Source organism: Mesoplodon densirostris, chromosome 19, assembly GCF_025265405.1.
Source record: "Mesoplodon densirostris isolate mMesDen1 chromosome 19, mMesDen1 primary haplotype, whole genome shotgun sequence".
NCBI lineage: Eukaryota > Metazoa > Chordata > Mammalia > Artiodactyla > Ziphiidae > Mesoplodon > Mesoplodon densirostris.
The window spans coordinates 54,666,237-54,681,697 of NC_082679.1; the positions used below are offsets into that span (position 1 = coordinate 54,666,237).

The following is a 15,461-nucleotide window of genomic DNA, read 5'->3' on the forward strand; positions in this document are numbered from 1 at the left end:
CAGAGTTGGCCAATTTTCGTGGTTTAAATACTCCCACCATGGCCAATTGAAAAGATGGCTATCTTTAACAATCATCTTGCAAAATTGCTGAAAATTTAATGGTCTCTCACACGCTGTTGCAAGCCAGTTATCACTGGATAGAGCTCTCCATTATTTACTGTGTCGTTATTCCCTGCACCTGCCTCACCATTAACACTTTTCATGTTGTGTTTCAAATATGCTTTTCAATGTCTTTTCTTCCCATTAGACTATAAACACGGTGAGGGCAGGAACTATCCCTTGGCCATCTTTGTATTCCCAGGCTTAATGCTGTACTTCTTTCTCTAAGGAGTCTAAACATGATCAGACATCAAAGGTAATCTTCTAGTTCCACCACAGTGTGAAGGTAAATCAAGTTCTGGGCAAAGGGGTGTAAGGCCAAATCATTACACAGTCATGCATGTGGGCAGTAAACATGCCAGTTCCAAGTGTTGACATGGATGTCTGCCTGTCAAATTAAGTGGTTTAAACATTCAGTGAGTTTAACCTCATTCAGTTAACTCTCCCAGTGTCAGATGGTTGAAATGCCTAGAAATGAACATAATTAACATAGGCTCCATCCATTTACATTACATTCTTGTTTCTCTATATTTTTCAAGCATTATGGAAGGTTTTGTATTTTGAAATTTGACTTTCTTAAGTTCCATAGAGGAACAGTCTTACCGGGATTGCTAGTTCATTAACAGATTTTTAATGAATTCTTTGCTCATTTCTCCTTTTTCTCTTTTCACAAAAGGAGCTGGTGGCTGGTCTCCACTTGTGTCAAACAAATACCAGTGGTTGCAGATTGACCTTGGAGAGAGAATGGAGATCACTGCTGTGGCCACCCAAGGGGGATATGGGAGCTCCAACTGGGTGACCAGCTACCTCCTGATGTTCAGTGACAGTGGCAGGAACTGGAAACAGTATCGACAAGAGGACAGCATCTGGGTATGTTTCTTCAACAGAATTCATAGCCTCTCAGAGAGAGAAGTAGAGTCATCCTTACATGCTGTTTACAAATCTTTTTTTTTTTTAAGCACTGTTGCATTTATTAATTTATTTATTTTTGGCTGTGCTGGGTCCCCGTTTCTGTGCGAGGGCTTTCTCTAGTTGCGGCAAGCGGGGGCCACTCTTCATCGCGGTGCGCGAGCCTCTCACTACCGCGGCCTCTCTTGTTGTGGAGCACAGGCTCCAGACACGCAGGCTCAGTAGTTGTGGCTCACGGGGCTAGTTGCTCCGCAGCATGTGGGATCCCCCAGACCAGGGCTCGAACCTGTGTCCCCTGCATTGGCAGGCAGACTCTCAACCACTGCGCCACCAGGGAAGCCCTACAAATCTCTTAAACTAGATTTAGAAACAGAATCTTCAGAATTACTTAGAAAACATTTTTCAAGAGAAAATGTATTACTATTCATTCATTTTCTAATACATTTTATGGTTTAATTTATGAAAATACAAAAGGTAAACTTATTTCATAGAGTCCTCAGAAATTGAAAAAAAATCTCATTAGTGCACTAAATAGTGTGGAAGTTAAAGAAAGAAACTAAACCTATATAAAAAAAATTTTAAGTTTTGTTCAATATCATAGTAGTTTTGCATTGTCTTTATTTAAGTTTGTTGAAAAGAATTTATTGCTTTTATTTCTTCTGATGACTGAGATTTATGAATTAATCTCTCTAGTATATGGAGGTTTTTATGTATAATATTTGGAATATTTATATATTTTATATATACTCACACATATATGATTTATATATAAACCATTCTCTAGTCTTTTCAAGTGTTTAAGATGCTGTGTTTTGTGGACAGGGCACAGGTCCTGTAAGGAGACTGACAAGGAGGCCGTTTGTAATAAAGTGGGTGGTATTTGTAGTTGACTGATGGTATATAAACACCCAATGGAAGAGGGAAGCTAAAAGAAGTTTGCTTGGTGGTGAAGAAAGGACTTCTTTTTTTAGTGTAGAAAAGTATTGGTTTGGATCTTATGTGGGCCAGGGACAGCATACTGCAATCAAAGAACTGTGTGGTTTTTTTTGGTTTTTAATTTTCCTCTGACTGAGCTGCTGGGACCAGAGAAAATGAGTAACTTAATGAAGCATCATTCTTAGCACACAGATAATTTGGAGGCCTATCTGGGCACATAATGATAATTTTCTTTGATCAGTCAATGGCCTCTCTTTTGAAACTTCCTAGAAGACCGTTATACATTATACAGTCATTGAAGAAATGGACTGTGATTTACTCACCTTTGTATCTCTAAAGTACTTGGTGGTCATCCAATGCATGTTTATTGATGTAAATTGAATTGAGAAGACGTAGCCCTGCTCTTTCTCAAGCAAGGACAACAGTCAGGCTGGAAGAAGTTTTCTATAAGCATTTTTAAGAAAACCTGCATTAAAATCCAAAGCAAGTTGAAGTTCTGTGTAAGAGCGAGAAAAATTGGATATTATGGTTGAATTAGTTCCATGAAAACCATTCAAAGTAGGGATAAAATAAACAGTAATTATGAACCAATAGCAATGAAAGCTTAATGAGGTATTTATTTTAACTAGGTGTTTGGATTATCTTTTACTCTTTTTTCAAAATAAGCATTGGATTTTAAACTAGATAAATGGTGGCTAATGCGTGCTAATATTTAGCTGTGTTAAGTAAGATGTATGTTTTTGATATTTTATGTTTGTTTGTTTTTTGGGGTTTTTTTGTGGTACGCGGGCCTCTCACTGTTGTGGCCTCTCCCGTTGCGGAGCACAGGCTCCGGACACGCAGGCTCAGCGGCCATGGCTCACGGGCCCAGCCACTCCGCGGCATGTGGGATCTTCCCGGACCGGGGCACGAACCCGTGTCCCCTGCATCAGCAGGCAGACTCTCAACCACTGCACCACCAGGGAAGCCCTGTTTTTGATATTTTTAAAAAAATTTTTAATCTTAACTGTGACAGTTAATTGTTTTTCATGGGTCAAGCTTGAGGAAAGCCAAACCTAGATAGTGCTATTTGCCTTTTTCACTTACTTATTAAAGGTGAGGTGCTCAGGGTGCAGTAGTGATGTGAATGATATCCTTAACTAGTGCAAACCAATCAATGTAAAGACAGAAAACGTCGATCACAATTACCTGGCTAGGTAACACTGTTTTTTAGACTGTGCTATCATTTGTTGGTTTACTCATTGTTTTCCCCTCTGGAGTGTGAGCACCCTGGAAATAGAGGCTCTACCTTCCAACCTGTCATCCCAGTATCCCCAATCTTAACAGTACCTGGCATGTTGCCTGCAATTACTAAATGTTTGTTGAATGAATGAATGAATGAGGGAAAGAGTGAATGAACCAATAAATGAAATGCACTTTCTTGTAGGATACTTTTATGATCCCACAACTAAAAGTGACCACTTCCTCCACCCATCAACTCCTCCTTTTAGTACATTTATATTGTACCAGATTACTGTACTTTAGAGTTAGAAGGCTACATTTCTCTCTCCCCTATACATTTTGAACTTTTTCATGGGAAAAAGTTTATCTTTCATATCTTTGCATTTCCAGCTCTCAACACCCAGTGTGGCACATCACTTGTTGAGTAAATTAGTGAAAAAAAATCAATCAATCAATGAATAGATTTGAATACATTGATCTCCTAATCTGTGCTTAACTTTGTGCGAAATTCTGTATTAAAAGAGCTCGAAGTGAGAGAGTGGCATGGACATATATACACTACCAAATGTAAAATAGATAGCTAGTGGGAAACAGCCACATAGGACAGGGAGATCAGCTCGGTGCTTTGTGACCACCTAGAGGGGTGGGATAGGCAGGGTGGGAGGGAGGGAGACGCAAGAGGGAGGAGATATGGGGATATATGTATATATATAACTGATCCACTTTGTTATAAAGCAGAAACTGACACACCATTGTAAAGCAATTATACTCCAATAAAGATGTAAAAAAAAGAGAGTTAATGTTGTTGAAAAGATAAAACACATCAGAACAAACCAAAGAGTGAGTCAGAGGAGCGTGCAAATGTGTGGTACAGACTCCTAGGGCTTTGGAAGTTGACAGAATATGGAGATCACTGTAGAATGAATTTGTCAAAAAAAGCAGGGCTTACATGGGTGTTGAAAAAAGCATGAAAACGTAGATTATGGAAGGATTAAGGAAGCAATTCCATGAAGCTGCAAAAGTGTGAACAAAAGAATGGACATTGGCACTATCCAGAGATATCGATTCCCATGTAGTAACCAGTGAGACTGTGGTCAGAATGGACTATCAAGTTTGGTAAGGACCGGACTATAATTTTGAATATGGTAAAGAAAGTAGATGAATGTCAAGATCAGAATTGAGACTTGGTGCAGCTGGTGCCATGGCCACACATAAAACGGGTAAGGTTATGGTGTAGGTAAAACAGCCTCAAATCTTCAAACTTTGTTGATATATGTAGACACACACACACACACACACTCACACACACTCATGCTACCTGTTCATCCCAGATAGGCTAATAGTTCTATTTTTACCCCACAGTTACTCAGGTCCCACTCTGAGGGAAGCTCCCTCTCTGTAAATCTGTAATTGCCAACGCAGGAAAAATGAAACAGTGAATTGTGCCCTGGCTCTTGACATTTTCACCTGGTATAACACAGATCACTTTAATTTGTTTTTTTGTTTTTTTTTTTTTAGCCAAAGAGCAATTTTTAATTGATGTTCACAGTAAAGAATTTAACCCTTTGTCACATTTTACAAATGTGTTTCCTAACTTTTTTTTTTGCCCAGTTTTTCTAGATATTATGGGATGTATCCAAATTATACAAAACTTGCCAGTTTTCTTTCAGAGCTTCACAGTCTGCTCCAGATGATACAAATACATCTGTGAAAGAGAGTTAGGAAACACCTAATGCATTATACGAGTATGTGATGGAAACAGGAAGAAAAGGCAGTTGTTACAAGTTTAGAGACAAATAAAATAAAACCCATCAATATGGATGGAAATGCTGCTGTGAGGATTCCTCATTCTCCCTTTATTTATCCCTCTTCAAGCACTAGAGAGAACAGTGACTTCTATATACCTGAAAGAATTAATCAAATGCCCTGCTGCTTTTTACAAATAATCTTTAAAAAGAAAGGCAAAATGTTTTGTTATCTATGTGGCCATGCATATATTTAATAGAACTGTAAACTTGAGAGATATATGATATTTTTAAAAATTATTCTTTTGAATAAAATTTATAGTCCAGTGCTCACAAATGTAATTTATACAAAATACTCTATTTGATAGCATATAAATATTTTACAAAAACTTAGAAATGCAAGCTACTGAACTTGTTCCTCTCAAATTGAAGACAAAATAAATTCTCTCAACATCCATGATCAAAAGACTTTTTAGCCAGTTTATTGTAAATGATTGGAAAAGGAAATGTAAGGTGTAATTTTCACTCATCTAAGAACAATTGCTGAAACTTCATGAAACGAACATCTCAGAAATTATTTTAAGCAAATCAACATGTGCAGGAACTTTACAGCCGAACTATACAAATTCTCTCTGATATACGCTCAAGCTTCTTTTACACTGCAGACTATAAGGGCAAGGAATGGGATGGTACTAATTTTGAATTATTTAAGTAAATATGATTGTTATGCGCGATAGTTTACTTTTTTTTTAATGTGTCAGGTGCTATTTTTTTAACATCTTTATTGGAGTATAATTGCTTTACAATGGTGTGTTAGTTTCTGCTGTATAATGAAGTGAATCAGCTATACATATACATATATCACCATATCTCCTCCCTCTGGATTTCAATTGTATCTGATTTTTCAAACAAAAACCCATAATTTCATATTACCATATTTCTAAAGTTAGTATAACTATTTTTTAATTAGAAGTGTTGAGTGTCATGGTTCTGGGTTTGGCTGGTGAAAGACACGGAGCCCCTATGACAAGTATAGTCAATTAGACATAAGCATCACCTGTCACAAAATATTCACAGCATTATTATCACTATGAATGATTGAGTTGTCAGCTCCATAAGCCAGACAGGGCAGAAGCACCACCTGCAAATATTTTAACATGTATTTATCTCCAGTCAAATAAGTAGGTGACTGAGAGCTTTTAATAGGAAACCCAAGGAGGCAGAAATACAAGTGGGAGGTGTGTGGTAAGACTGGTGGACTCCTCGCCTTGTGAGGCGCACCTTCCTAGACCTTTCCCTATGTTATTCTAGTATTCTAAGTCTTCGAAAGTCATGTGTGGTAATATAAAGTGTAACAGTGCTGATGCTGTGTATGTCAACATGTCAAGTCATCAAGCATAAGACTTTGCAATTCTTGGCTCAGTACTTGGGCAAATGCCTGGAGGGTGCCTTAAGCTGCTTCAGCCTTTCAACACTGGCTCTACTTGAGTGCCAAAAAGATGTTTTTATTGAAAGTCTATTTTATTAGTCTTTATCCACAGGGAATCTCCTGTTTACATTTCTATTTAACTGTAAGTTCTCCACCCTTTTGAAAATGATTAACCTAGGAGTGCATGGTTAAAGGTGGCCGCATTGAGGTTTTTAATGTGACATCAATCATGAATCAGAACGGTTTGCTAGGCACCTTCTCTATCAAGCAGCATGGTTTATTTCACCTCTTTACATCTGTGCTCATTCTGTAACATGTTATGTCAGTCCCTTCTCATAAACTTCTTGGGCACATGTATATTGGAACTTTACATCAATATGTAATATACAAAAAAGTATATGAACTCCTATGAGCTGTGGAAACATATATACAATGATATAAGATAAATGGTAATGTTGCTTCACATTCTTCCAATTGATCTGTCCCTAAGCCAGCAAAATAAAAATAATTTGAAGAGAGTGATTAGAGTTAGCAGGAGATTTGATTTGGTGCCCTCTTCAGAGTGTACAGTGACATCCAGATTATTCTCAAATCATCAACCAGAGGATGACACGTTTTAAAAACACTTTACAACTTGTATCTCACATTCTACCGTGTGACAGTTCAGTGACCAAACATCACCCTCTTTTCTCCTTTCTTGCTGTGATGCAGTGTTGTAGATGTCTGCTTCTAACTTTTCTCATTCCCCAGTCCCAAGAAGTTACATATGGAGATCCTCTCTCTGGGAAGCAATTCTGTCCTTTTGAAATGTTTCTTTTTTTTCCTTTATACATCTTTATTGGAGTATAATTGCTTTACAGTGTTGTGTTTCTGCTGTATAGCAAAGTGAATCAACTATACATGTACATATATACCCATATCCCCTCCCTCTTGAGCCTCCCTCCCACCTTCCCTATCCCACCCCTCTAGGTGGTCACAAAGCACCGAGCTGATCTCCCTGTGCTATGCAGCTGCTTCCCACTAGCTATCTATTTTACATTTGGTAGTGTATATATGTCAGTGCTGCTCTCTTACTTCGTTCGAGCTACCCCTTCCCTCCTCCCCGTGTCTTCACGTCCATTCTCTACATCTGCGTCTTTATTTCTGTCCTGGCCCAAGGTCATCAGAACCATTTTTTTTTAGAACCATATTTATATGTTAGCATACTGTATTTGTTTTTCTCTTTCTGACTTCACTCTGTATGACAAACTCTAGGTCCATCCACCTCACTACAAATAACTCAATTTCATTTCTTTTAATGGCTGAGTAATATGCCATTGTATATATGTGCCATATCTTCTTTATCCATTCATTTGTCGATAGACACTTAGGTTGCTTCCATGTCCTGGCTATTGTAAATAGTGCTGCAGTGAACATTGTGGTACATGTCTCTTTCTGAATTATGGTTTTCTCAGGGTATATGCCCAGTAGTGGGATTTCTGGGTCATATGGTAATTCTATTTTTAGTTTTTTAAGGAACCTCCATACTGTTCTCCATAGTGGCAGTATCAATTTACATTCCTACCAGCAGTGCAAGAGGGTTCCCTTTTCTCCACACCCTCTCCAGCATTTGTTGTTTGTAAATTTTCTGATGATGCCCATTCTGACAGGTGTGAGATGATACCTTATTGTGGTTTGATTTGCATTTCTCTAATGATTAGTGATTTTAAGCATCCTTTCATGTGTTTATTGGCAATCTGCTTATCTACTTTGGAGAAATGTCTATTTAGGTCTTCTGCCCATTTTTCGATTGGGTTGTTTGTTTTCTTGATATTGAGCTGCATGAGCTGCTTGTAAATTTTGGAGATTAATCCTTCATCAGTTGCTTCATTTGCAAATATTTTCTCCCATTCTGAGGGTTGTCTTTTCGTCTTCTTTATGTTTTCCTTTGCTGTGCAAAAGCTTTTAAGTTTCATTAGGTCCAATTTGTTTATTTTTCTTTTTATTTCCATTACTCTAGAAGGTGGGTCAAAAAAGGATCTTGCTGTGATTTATGTCATAGAGTGTTCTGCCTGTGTTTTCCTCTAAGAGTTTTATAGTGTCTGGCCTTACATTTAGGTCTTTAATCCATTTGGAGTTTATTTTTGTGTATGGTGTTAGGGAGTGTTCTAATTTCATTCTTTTACATGTAGCTGTCCAGTTTTCCCAGCACCACTTATTGAAGAGGCTGTCTTTTTTCCATTTTATATTCTTGCCTCCTTTGTCAAAGATAAGGTGACCATATCTGTGTGGGTTTATCTCTGGGCTTTCGATCCTGTTCCAATGATCTATATTTCTGTTTTTGTGCCAGTACCATACTGTCTTGATTACTGTAGCTTTGTAGTATAGTCTGAAGTCAGGGAGCCTGATTCCTCCAGCTCCATTTTTCTTTCTCAAGATTGCTTTGGCTATTCGGGGTCTCTTTTGCTTCCATACAAATTGTGAAATTTTTTGTTCTAGTTCTGTGAAAAATGCCATTGATGGTTTGATAGGGATTGCATTGAATCTGTAGATTGCTTTGGGTAGTAGAGTCATTTTCACAATGTTATGTTGATTCTTCCAACCCACGAACGTGTTATATCTCTCCATCTATTTGTATCATCTCTAATTTCTTTCATCAGTGCCTTATAGTTTGCTGCATACAGGTCTTTTGTCTCCTTAGGTAGGTTTATTCCTAGGTATTTTATTTTTGTTGCAATGGTTAATGGGAGTGTTTCCTTAATTTCACTTTCAGATTTTTCATTGTTAGTGTATAGGAATGCAAGAGATTTCTGTGCATTAATTTTGTATCCTGCTAGTTTACCAAATTCATTGATGAGCTCTAGTAGTTTTCTGGTAGCATCTTTAGGATTCACTATGTATAGTATCATGTCATCTGCAAACAGTGACAGTTTTACTTCTTTTCCCATTTGGATTCCTTTTATTACTTTTTCTTCTCTGATTGCCATGGCTAAAACTTCCAAAACTGTGTTGAATAATAGTGGTGAGAGTGGGCCCCCTTGTCTTGTTCTTGATCTTAGTGGAAATGGTTTCAGTTTTTCACCATTGAGAATGATGCTGGCTGTGGGTTTTTCATATACGGCCTTTATTTTGTTGAGTTAGGTTCCCTCTATGTCCACTTTCTGAAGAGTTTTTATCATAAATGGGTGCGGAATTTTGTCAAAAGTTTTTTTGCATCTATTGAGATGATCATTTGGTTTTTATCCTTCAGTTTGTTAATATGGTGTATCACATTGATTGATCTGTATATTCAAGAATCCTTGCATTCTGGGATAAACCCCACTTGATCATGGTGTATGATACTTTTAATGTGCTGTTGGATTCTGTTTGCTAGTATTTTGTTGAGGATTTTTGCATCTGTGTTCATCAGTGGTATTGGCCTGTAGTTCTTTTTTCTTTGTGACATGCTTGTCTGGTTTTGGTATCAGGGTGATGGTGGCCTCTTAGATTGAGTTTGGGAGTGTTCCTCCCTCTGCTATATTTTGGAAGAGTTTGAGAAGGATAGGTTTTAACTCTTCTCTAAATGTTTGATAGAATTCACCTGTGAAGCCATCGTTCCTGGGCTTTTGTTTGTTGGAAGATTTTAAATTACAGTTTCAATTTCAGTGCTTGTGATTGGTCTGTTCATATCTTCTATTTCTTCCTGGTTCAGTCTTGGAAGGTTGTACTTTTCTAAGAATTTGTCCATTTCTTCCAGGTTGTCCATTTTATTGGCATATAGTTGCTTGTAGTAGTCTCTCATGATCCTTTTATTTCTGCAGTGTCAGTTGTTGCTTCTCCTTTTTCATTTCTAATTCTGTTGATTTGAGTCTTCTTCCTTTGTTTCCTGATGAGTCTGGCTAATGGTTTATCAATTTTTTTTTATCTTCTCAAAGCACCAGCTTTTAGTTTTATTGATATTTGGTATTGTTTCCTTCATTTCTTTTTCATTTTTTTCTGATCTGATCTTTATGATTCTTTCCTTCTGCTTACTTTTTGTTGTTATTGTTCTTCTTCTTTCTCTAATTGCTTTAGGTGTAAGCTTATGTTGTTTATTTGAGATTTTTTTTGTTTCTTGAGGTAGGATTGTATTGCTATAAACTTCCCTCTTAAAACTGCTTTTGCTGCATCCCTTAAGTTTTGGGTTGTCATGTTTTCATTGTCATTTGTTTCTAGGTATTTTTTTATTTCCTCTTTGATTTCTTCAGTGATCTCTTGTTTATTTAGTAGCATATTGTTTAGCCTCCATGTGTTTGTATTTTTTACCTGTACTGTTTAGCCTCCATGTGTTTTTATTTTTTTCCTGTAATTGATATCTAGTCTCATAGCATTGTGGTCAGAAAAGATACTTGATACAATTTCAGTTTTCTTCAGTTTACCAAGGCTTGATTTGTGACCCAAGATATGATCTATCCTGGAGAATGTTCCATGTGCATTTGAGAAGAAAGTGTATTCTGTTACTTTTGGCTGTAATGTCCTATAAATATCAGTTAGGTCTGAAATGTTTCTTTATTGCTCTTCAAGACTCAATCAGTTAGGTCTTCTTAAAGACTGATGCATGAGTCTCTCTTTCCTTTTTTACATTTTTAATTTTCAAACTTATCAAACATAATTCTGTCAGATCAGAGGCTAGAAGAATATATAAAGCTAGAAAGGAGGTATGATTTGGCATTGATACAATTATTCCTTAAAAATCTAAGCGAATCATCTTACTATTTTTAACAAGATAATTAAATAAATTATGTGCCTAACAATAAAATTAATTTTTAAAACCAGTAACTTATCTTCCTACATATAAATAACTAGGTAGACAATATAAAAGAAATACATAGTCCACTTATAATAGAGCCAAAAATTAATAAATATCAAGGAAAAAGCTTAAAGGAATTATAAGAGATATATATAAATAATATTTAGAATATTACTAAAGGACATAAAAGAAGATGATTAAATGTGAGGACATATCTATTTGAAATAGAAAACAATATTATGAAGCTATTCATTCTACCTAAAATAACTCAAAAAAGTGAAATCATTCTGAATTTCATATATAAATAGTGAATATGAGAAAATAGCTGTTAGCAAAAATAACAGTAGTAAGGAGAATCTACATATTAGGAAAATTTTACAAATCTGTGTTAATTAAAACTTGTTTATACTTGCACATTAAAACATAGTGGAAGAACAAAATAGAGCATCCATTAGCAAATCCAAATACATTTAGGGATTTTCCTACGATAGAGCAATGAAAATATGTGAGGGAATGTAAATTAGTCAATATGGAACTTGGTAAGCTATAGCTTCTAGAAAAATAAATAATAACATTTTTATATCAAAATAGATTCTTGATTAATTGAATATTTAAAAACAATACAGACACACAAACAAAAGTATTAAAAGAACTCTCAGGACAGTGTATAGATACACATATAATATTGGAAGGGTGTGTCTTTCTAAGCAAGAGAGCCAAACTCAGATGCCACAGGGGAAAAGGTGAAATATTGGATAATATTTTCAAAGCTGCATGAAAAAAAAGAGTATAAACAACATTAAAAGAAAAAGTATAGGGCTTCCCTGGTGGCGCAGTGGTTGAGAGTCTGCCTGCCGATGCAGGGGACATGGGTTCGTGCCCCGGTCCGGGAAGATCCCACATGTCGCAGAGCGGCTGGGCCTGTGAGCCATGGCCGCTGAGCCTGCGCGTCCGGAGCCTGTGCTCTGCAATGGGAGAGGCCACAACAGTGAGAGGCCTGCGTACTGTAAAAAAAAAAAAAAAGAAAAAGAAAAAAAAAAGAAAAAGTATAGATTTTTGGAAAATATTTCTAGCCTAAATGATGGCAATGCCCACTTTGATTATTAGCAGCAGTGGTCTTGGGTTAAGATTGATATTCACACTGCCTATGATTGAATAGACTTCATTCACCTACAAGTATACGTAGGCTTCAAAAAGGATCAAGGACAAGCAACAGCATAATGGGTGCTCAGTTATGCTGAACAGGTTCTAAGTATCCCAACAACTTGAACTGGGATAAACATGGTCACAGTGGAGGAGTCTGAGTGGGTGGGACCACCATGGACCAGGACAGCCATCAGCTCCAGGGGCACTTCAGCTCTTATACCTTGCTAATGATGTAACTCCTCAGAGATATGTGTCACCCCATTCTCTGGTGCATCTGCATCTCATCATTCCCAGGTTACTCACTGATTACAAGTTATGCCTGTGGTTCCCAAATTTTATTGCCCATTTGAATTCTGATGCCCAGGCAGAATTCATGCCAATTAAATAATATATGGGGCTGGGAACCCAGGTATTGGGATTTAAAAAGCAGTATCCTGTTATTCCAGTTTGCTACAAAGTATGGGAACCATCAGATTACTCAATAAGCAAACTGGACAATCAAGGACATACTCTTAGTTTAATACAAAACATAATCAGCAGGATGCTGATTCATCTTAGATCCAGTGTACTCCTATACATTTCTTGAGTATCTGTTGCAAGAAGGATTTGACTAAAGATCAAGGCTAGGTTAAAAAAAAAGCTGGGGTTGGGGAGGGAAGGACTGGGAATGTGGGATTAGCAAATATAAACTATTATATATAGGATAGGTAAACAACAAGGTCCTACTGTATAGCACAGGGAACTATATTCAGTATCTTCTTGATAAACCATAATGGAAAAGAATATGAAAAAAAGAATGTCCGTATGTGTATAACTGAGTCACTTTTTGTACAGCAGAGACTGGGTCACAACATTGTAAATCAACTATACTTCAATAAAAAATAAAAAATTTAAAAAAACAAGCTATAAGCCAGATGTTAACTCTGTCCTTCTAATGGGAAAGATCCAATTTCCTTAATATTTAATGCTATGCTGTCCAGTATGGTAGCCCTTAGCTATATAGGGCTATTTAAATTTAAATTAATTAAAATGAAATAAATTAAAAGTAAAGTTTTTCAGTCATACTAGCCACATTTTAAGTACTCAGTAGCTATATTAAGCCAGTGGTTACTATATTAGACAATGCAGATAGAAAACATATCCATCATCACCGAAAAATTCTATTAGCACAGGTACAAAACATTCTTTAAAATTAGTAACAAAAAACAAAGCTTTAGGGGACTTCCCTGGTGGTGCAGTGGTTAAGAATCTGCCTGCCAATGCAGGGGACATGGGTTTAAGCCCTGGTCCGGGAAGATCCCACATGCCGCAGAATACCTAAGCCTGTGCACCACAACTACTGCGCCTGCGCTCTAGAGCCCATGAGCCACAACTACTGAGTCTGTGTGCCACAACTACTGAAACCTGCGTGCCTAGAGTCCATGCTCCGCAACAAGAGAAGCCACTGCAATGAAGCCCGCGCACCGCAACAAAGAGTAGTACCCGCTCGCCGCAACTAGGGGAAGCCTGAGTGCAGCAACGAAGACTCAACACAGCCAAAAATAGATAAATAAATAAATTAACTAATTGAAAAAAAAAACAAGGCTTTATTTTTTTAAAAAGTAGGCAGAATATAAACAGATAGTTCATAGAAAGGAAAACATGATATATAAATATGTAAAAGTGTCTTCAACCTAATTTAATAATGAAGAAATGCAACACTTCCTAAAAGAGTGAAAGAAATGGGAATTTTGGAACTACAGTGTTATTTAAGACATTATTTTCCAAATTGTAGTATATAACAAAATAATATCTTCTTTAATTTTAATAGTTATGCATTTACTCTAATGACTTTTCTTAAAATTTTTAAAATTGTTACATCAAGTACATGGTATATTATGGATACTACTGTTTAACACAAGAATAAACTAAAAGTGAATTTTTAAAAGAAGCATTTTAAAAACAAGAAGAATGAATACTTATTAAATATTTAGTATGTGCCAGGCACTATTCCACTATTCTACATGCATTATATATTGATTTATACTAATATATATATATATATATATATTCAATTAATTTTCACAATCCAGTGACTTAGGTACTATGATAACGCCTAGAGCATGTATAAGAAAACTGAGGGATGATGAGATTATTTTCCCAAGGCCACACACCTGGATGGGGCAAGATTTTGACCCCCAGTAATCTGGTTTAAGTATCCTCTATGCTATATGTTCAGGTATCATGTGTGTGAAATCAACATTTGGAAGGAGAACTCAACTGATTAAAGGCATGAGAAACATTGCCCTGAGGCATGGGGAAAGAGGCACTCCCAAACTCTGTTGATGGGAGAATAAATAGATACAGACTCTTTAGAAGATAATGAATGTTTTAGTGTGTTGAAGGAAGGGAATCCAAAACAATGTTGGCTAATGCTTTAAATCTATCCAAATATATAATCTACACCAAAAACCAACTCAAACCAGGGATTTATCCTGCAAGTTCACTTGCACTGTGCAGAAGAAAAGGATGCAAGAATCTTCATTGCAACATTGTCCATAGTAGTAAAGTAATATCAATCCAATCCACCAGGAATAGGTCACTTGCTTAAGTAAATTATAGTACCTCTGCACAGTGGAACACTGTATGGCCATCAGAGACAGATGATGTAAAAATACACTGGCCATTTCTGGTGTGAATTCCAAAACCAATGTAAAATTTTGAATTGAAGTGTCATTTGATGCTAAAGAATAAATCTTAAGGAGTGAAGAGAGAGATGGGGACAATGGGTGGAATATATATTTATTTATTAAAAACACAGGTAAAGATTGGAATTATATGAGGTTTCAAAAGGGATAATCTGGGAGTGAAAGAAACAAAGGATAACAGAGAGGAATGGATAGGAAATGATCCAATTATTGAATTTTTAAGAAAAACAGATGATGGATATTTCCCACTTATATGACATTATCTTGTAACATTTATTGATAGTATCGAGCCTATGGGAGTTATCAATATATAGCATCATATATTATTTTAATATTTCTTTTATTAGTTTAAATATACATTTATATTTATATAATGGTTGGGTGGCACTTATATGTGCAGCATGTCATCTAATCTTTGATCATAGAATAGAAAACCACCATAGTTCTGATACTAAATTGGTTTGTGAGTCAGTACTCAGTCAGAAAATCAGAAATTACTCCAGGCATCTGAAACTGCAAAGTCATTCTGGGAAATTGGTTAC

The 15,461-nt window shown here is 36.4% G+C and overlaps 1 protein-coding gene across 7 annotated transcripts in view; it reads left to right on the forward strand.

Annotated features, from left to right (window-relative positions):
* The window catches only part of CNTNAP4 (contactin associated protein family member 4), a 270,181-nt gene that overhangs the window by 80,166 nt on the left and 174,554 nt on the right, over window positions 1–15,461 (forward strand). For 6 of the 7 annotated variants that reach the window (XM_060083395.1, XM_060083397.1, XM_060083401.1 and 3 more), the window contains exon 3: window positions 776–969. In XM_060083395.1, coding sequence (XP_059939378.1) covers window positions 776–969 — 194 coding nt within the window. The remainder of the gene's footprint in view (window positions 1–775; window positions 970–15,461) is intronic. The other variant, XM_060083396.1, reaches the window with a different exon arrangement.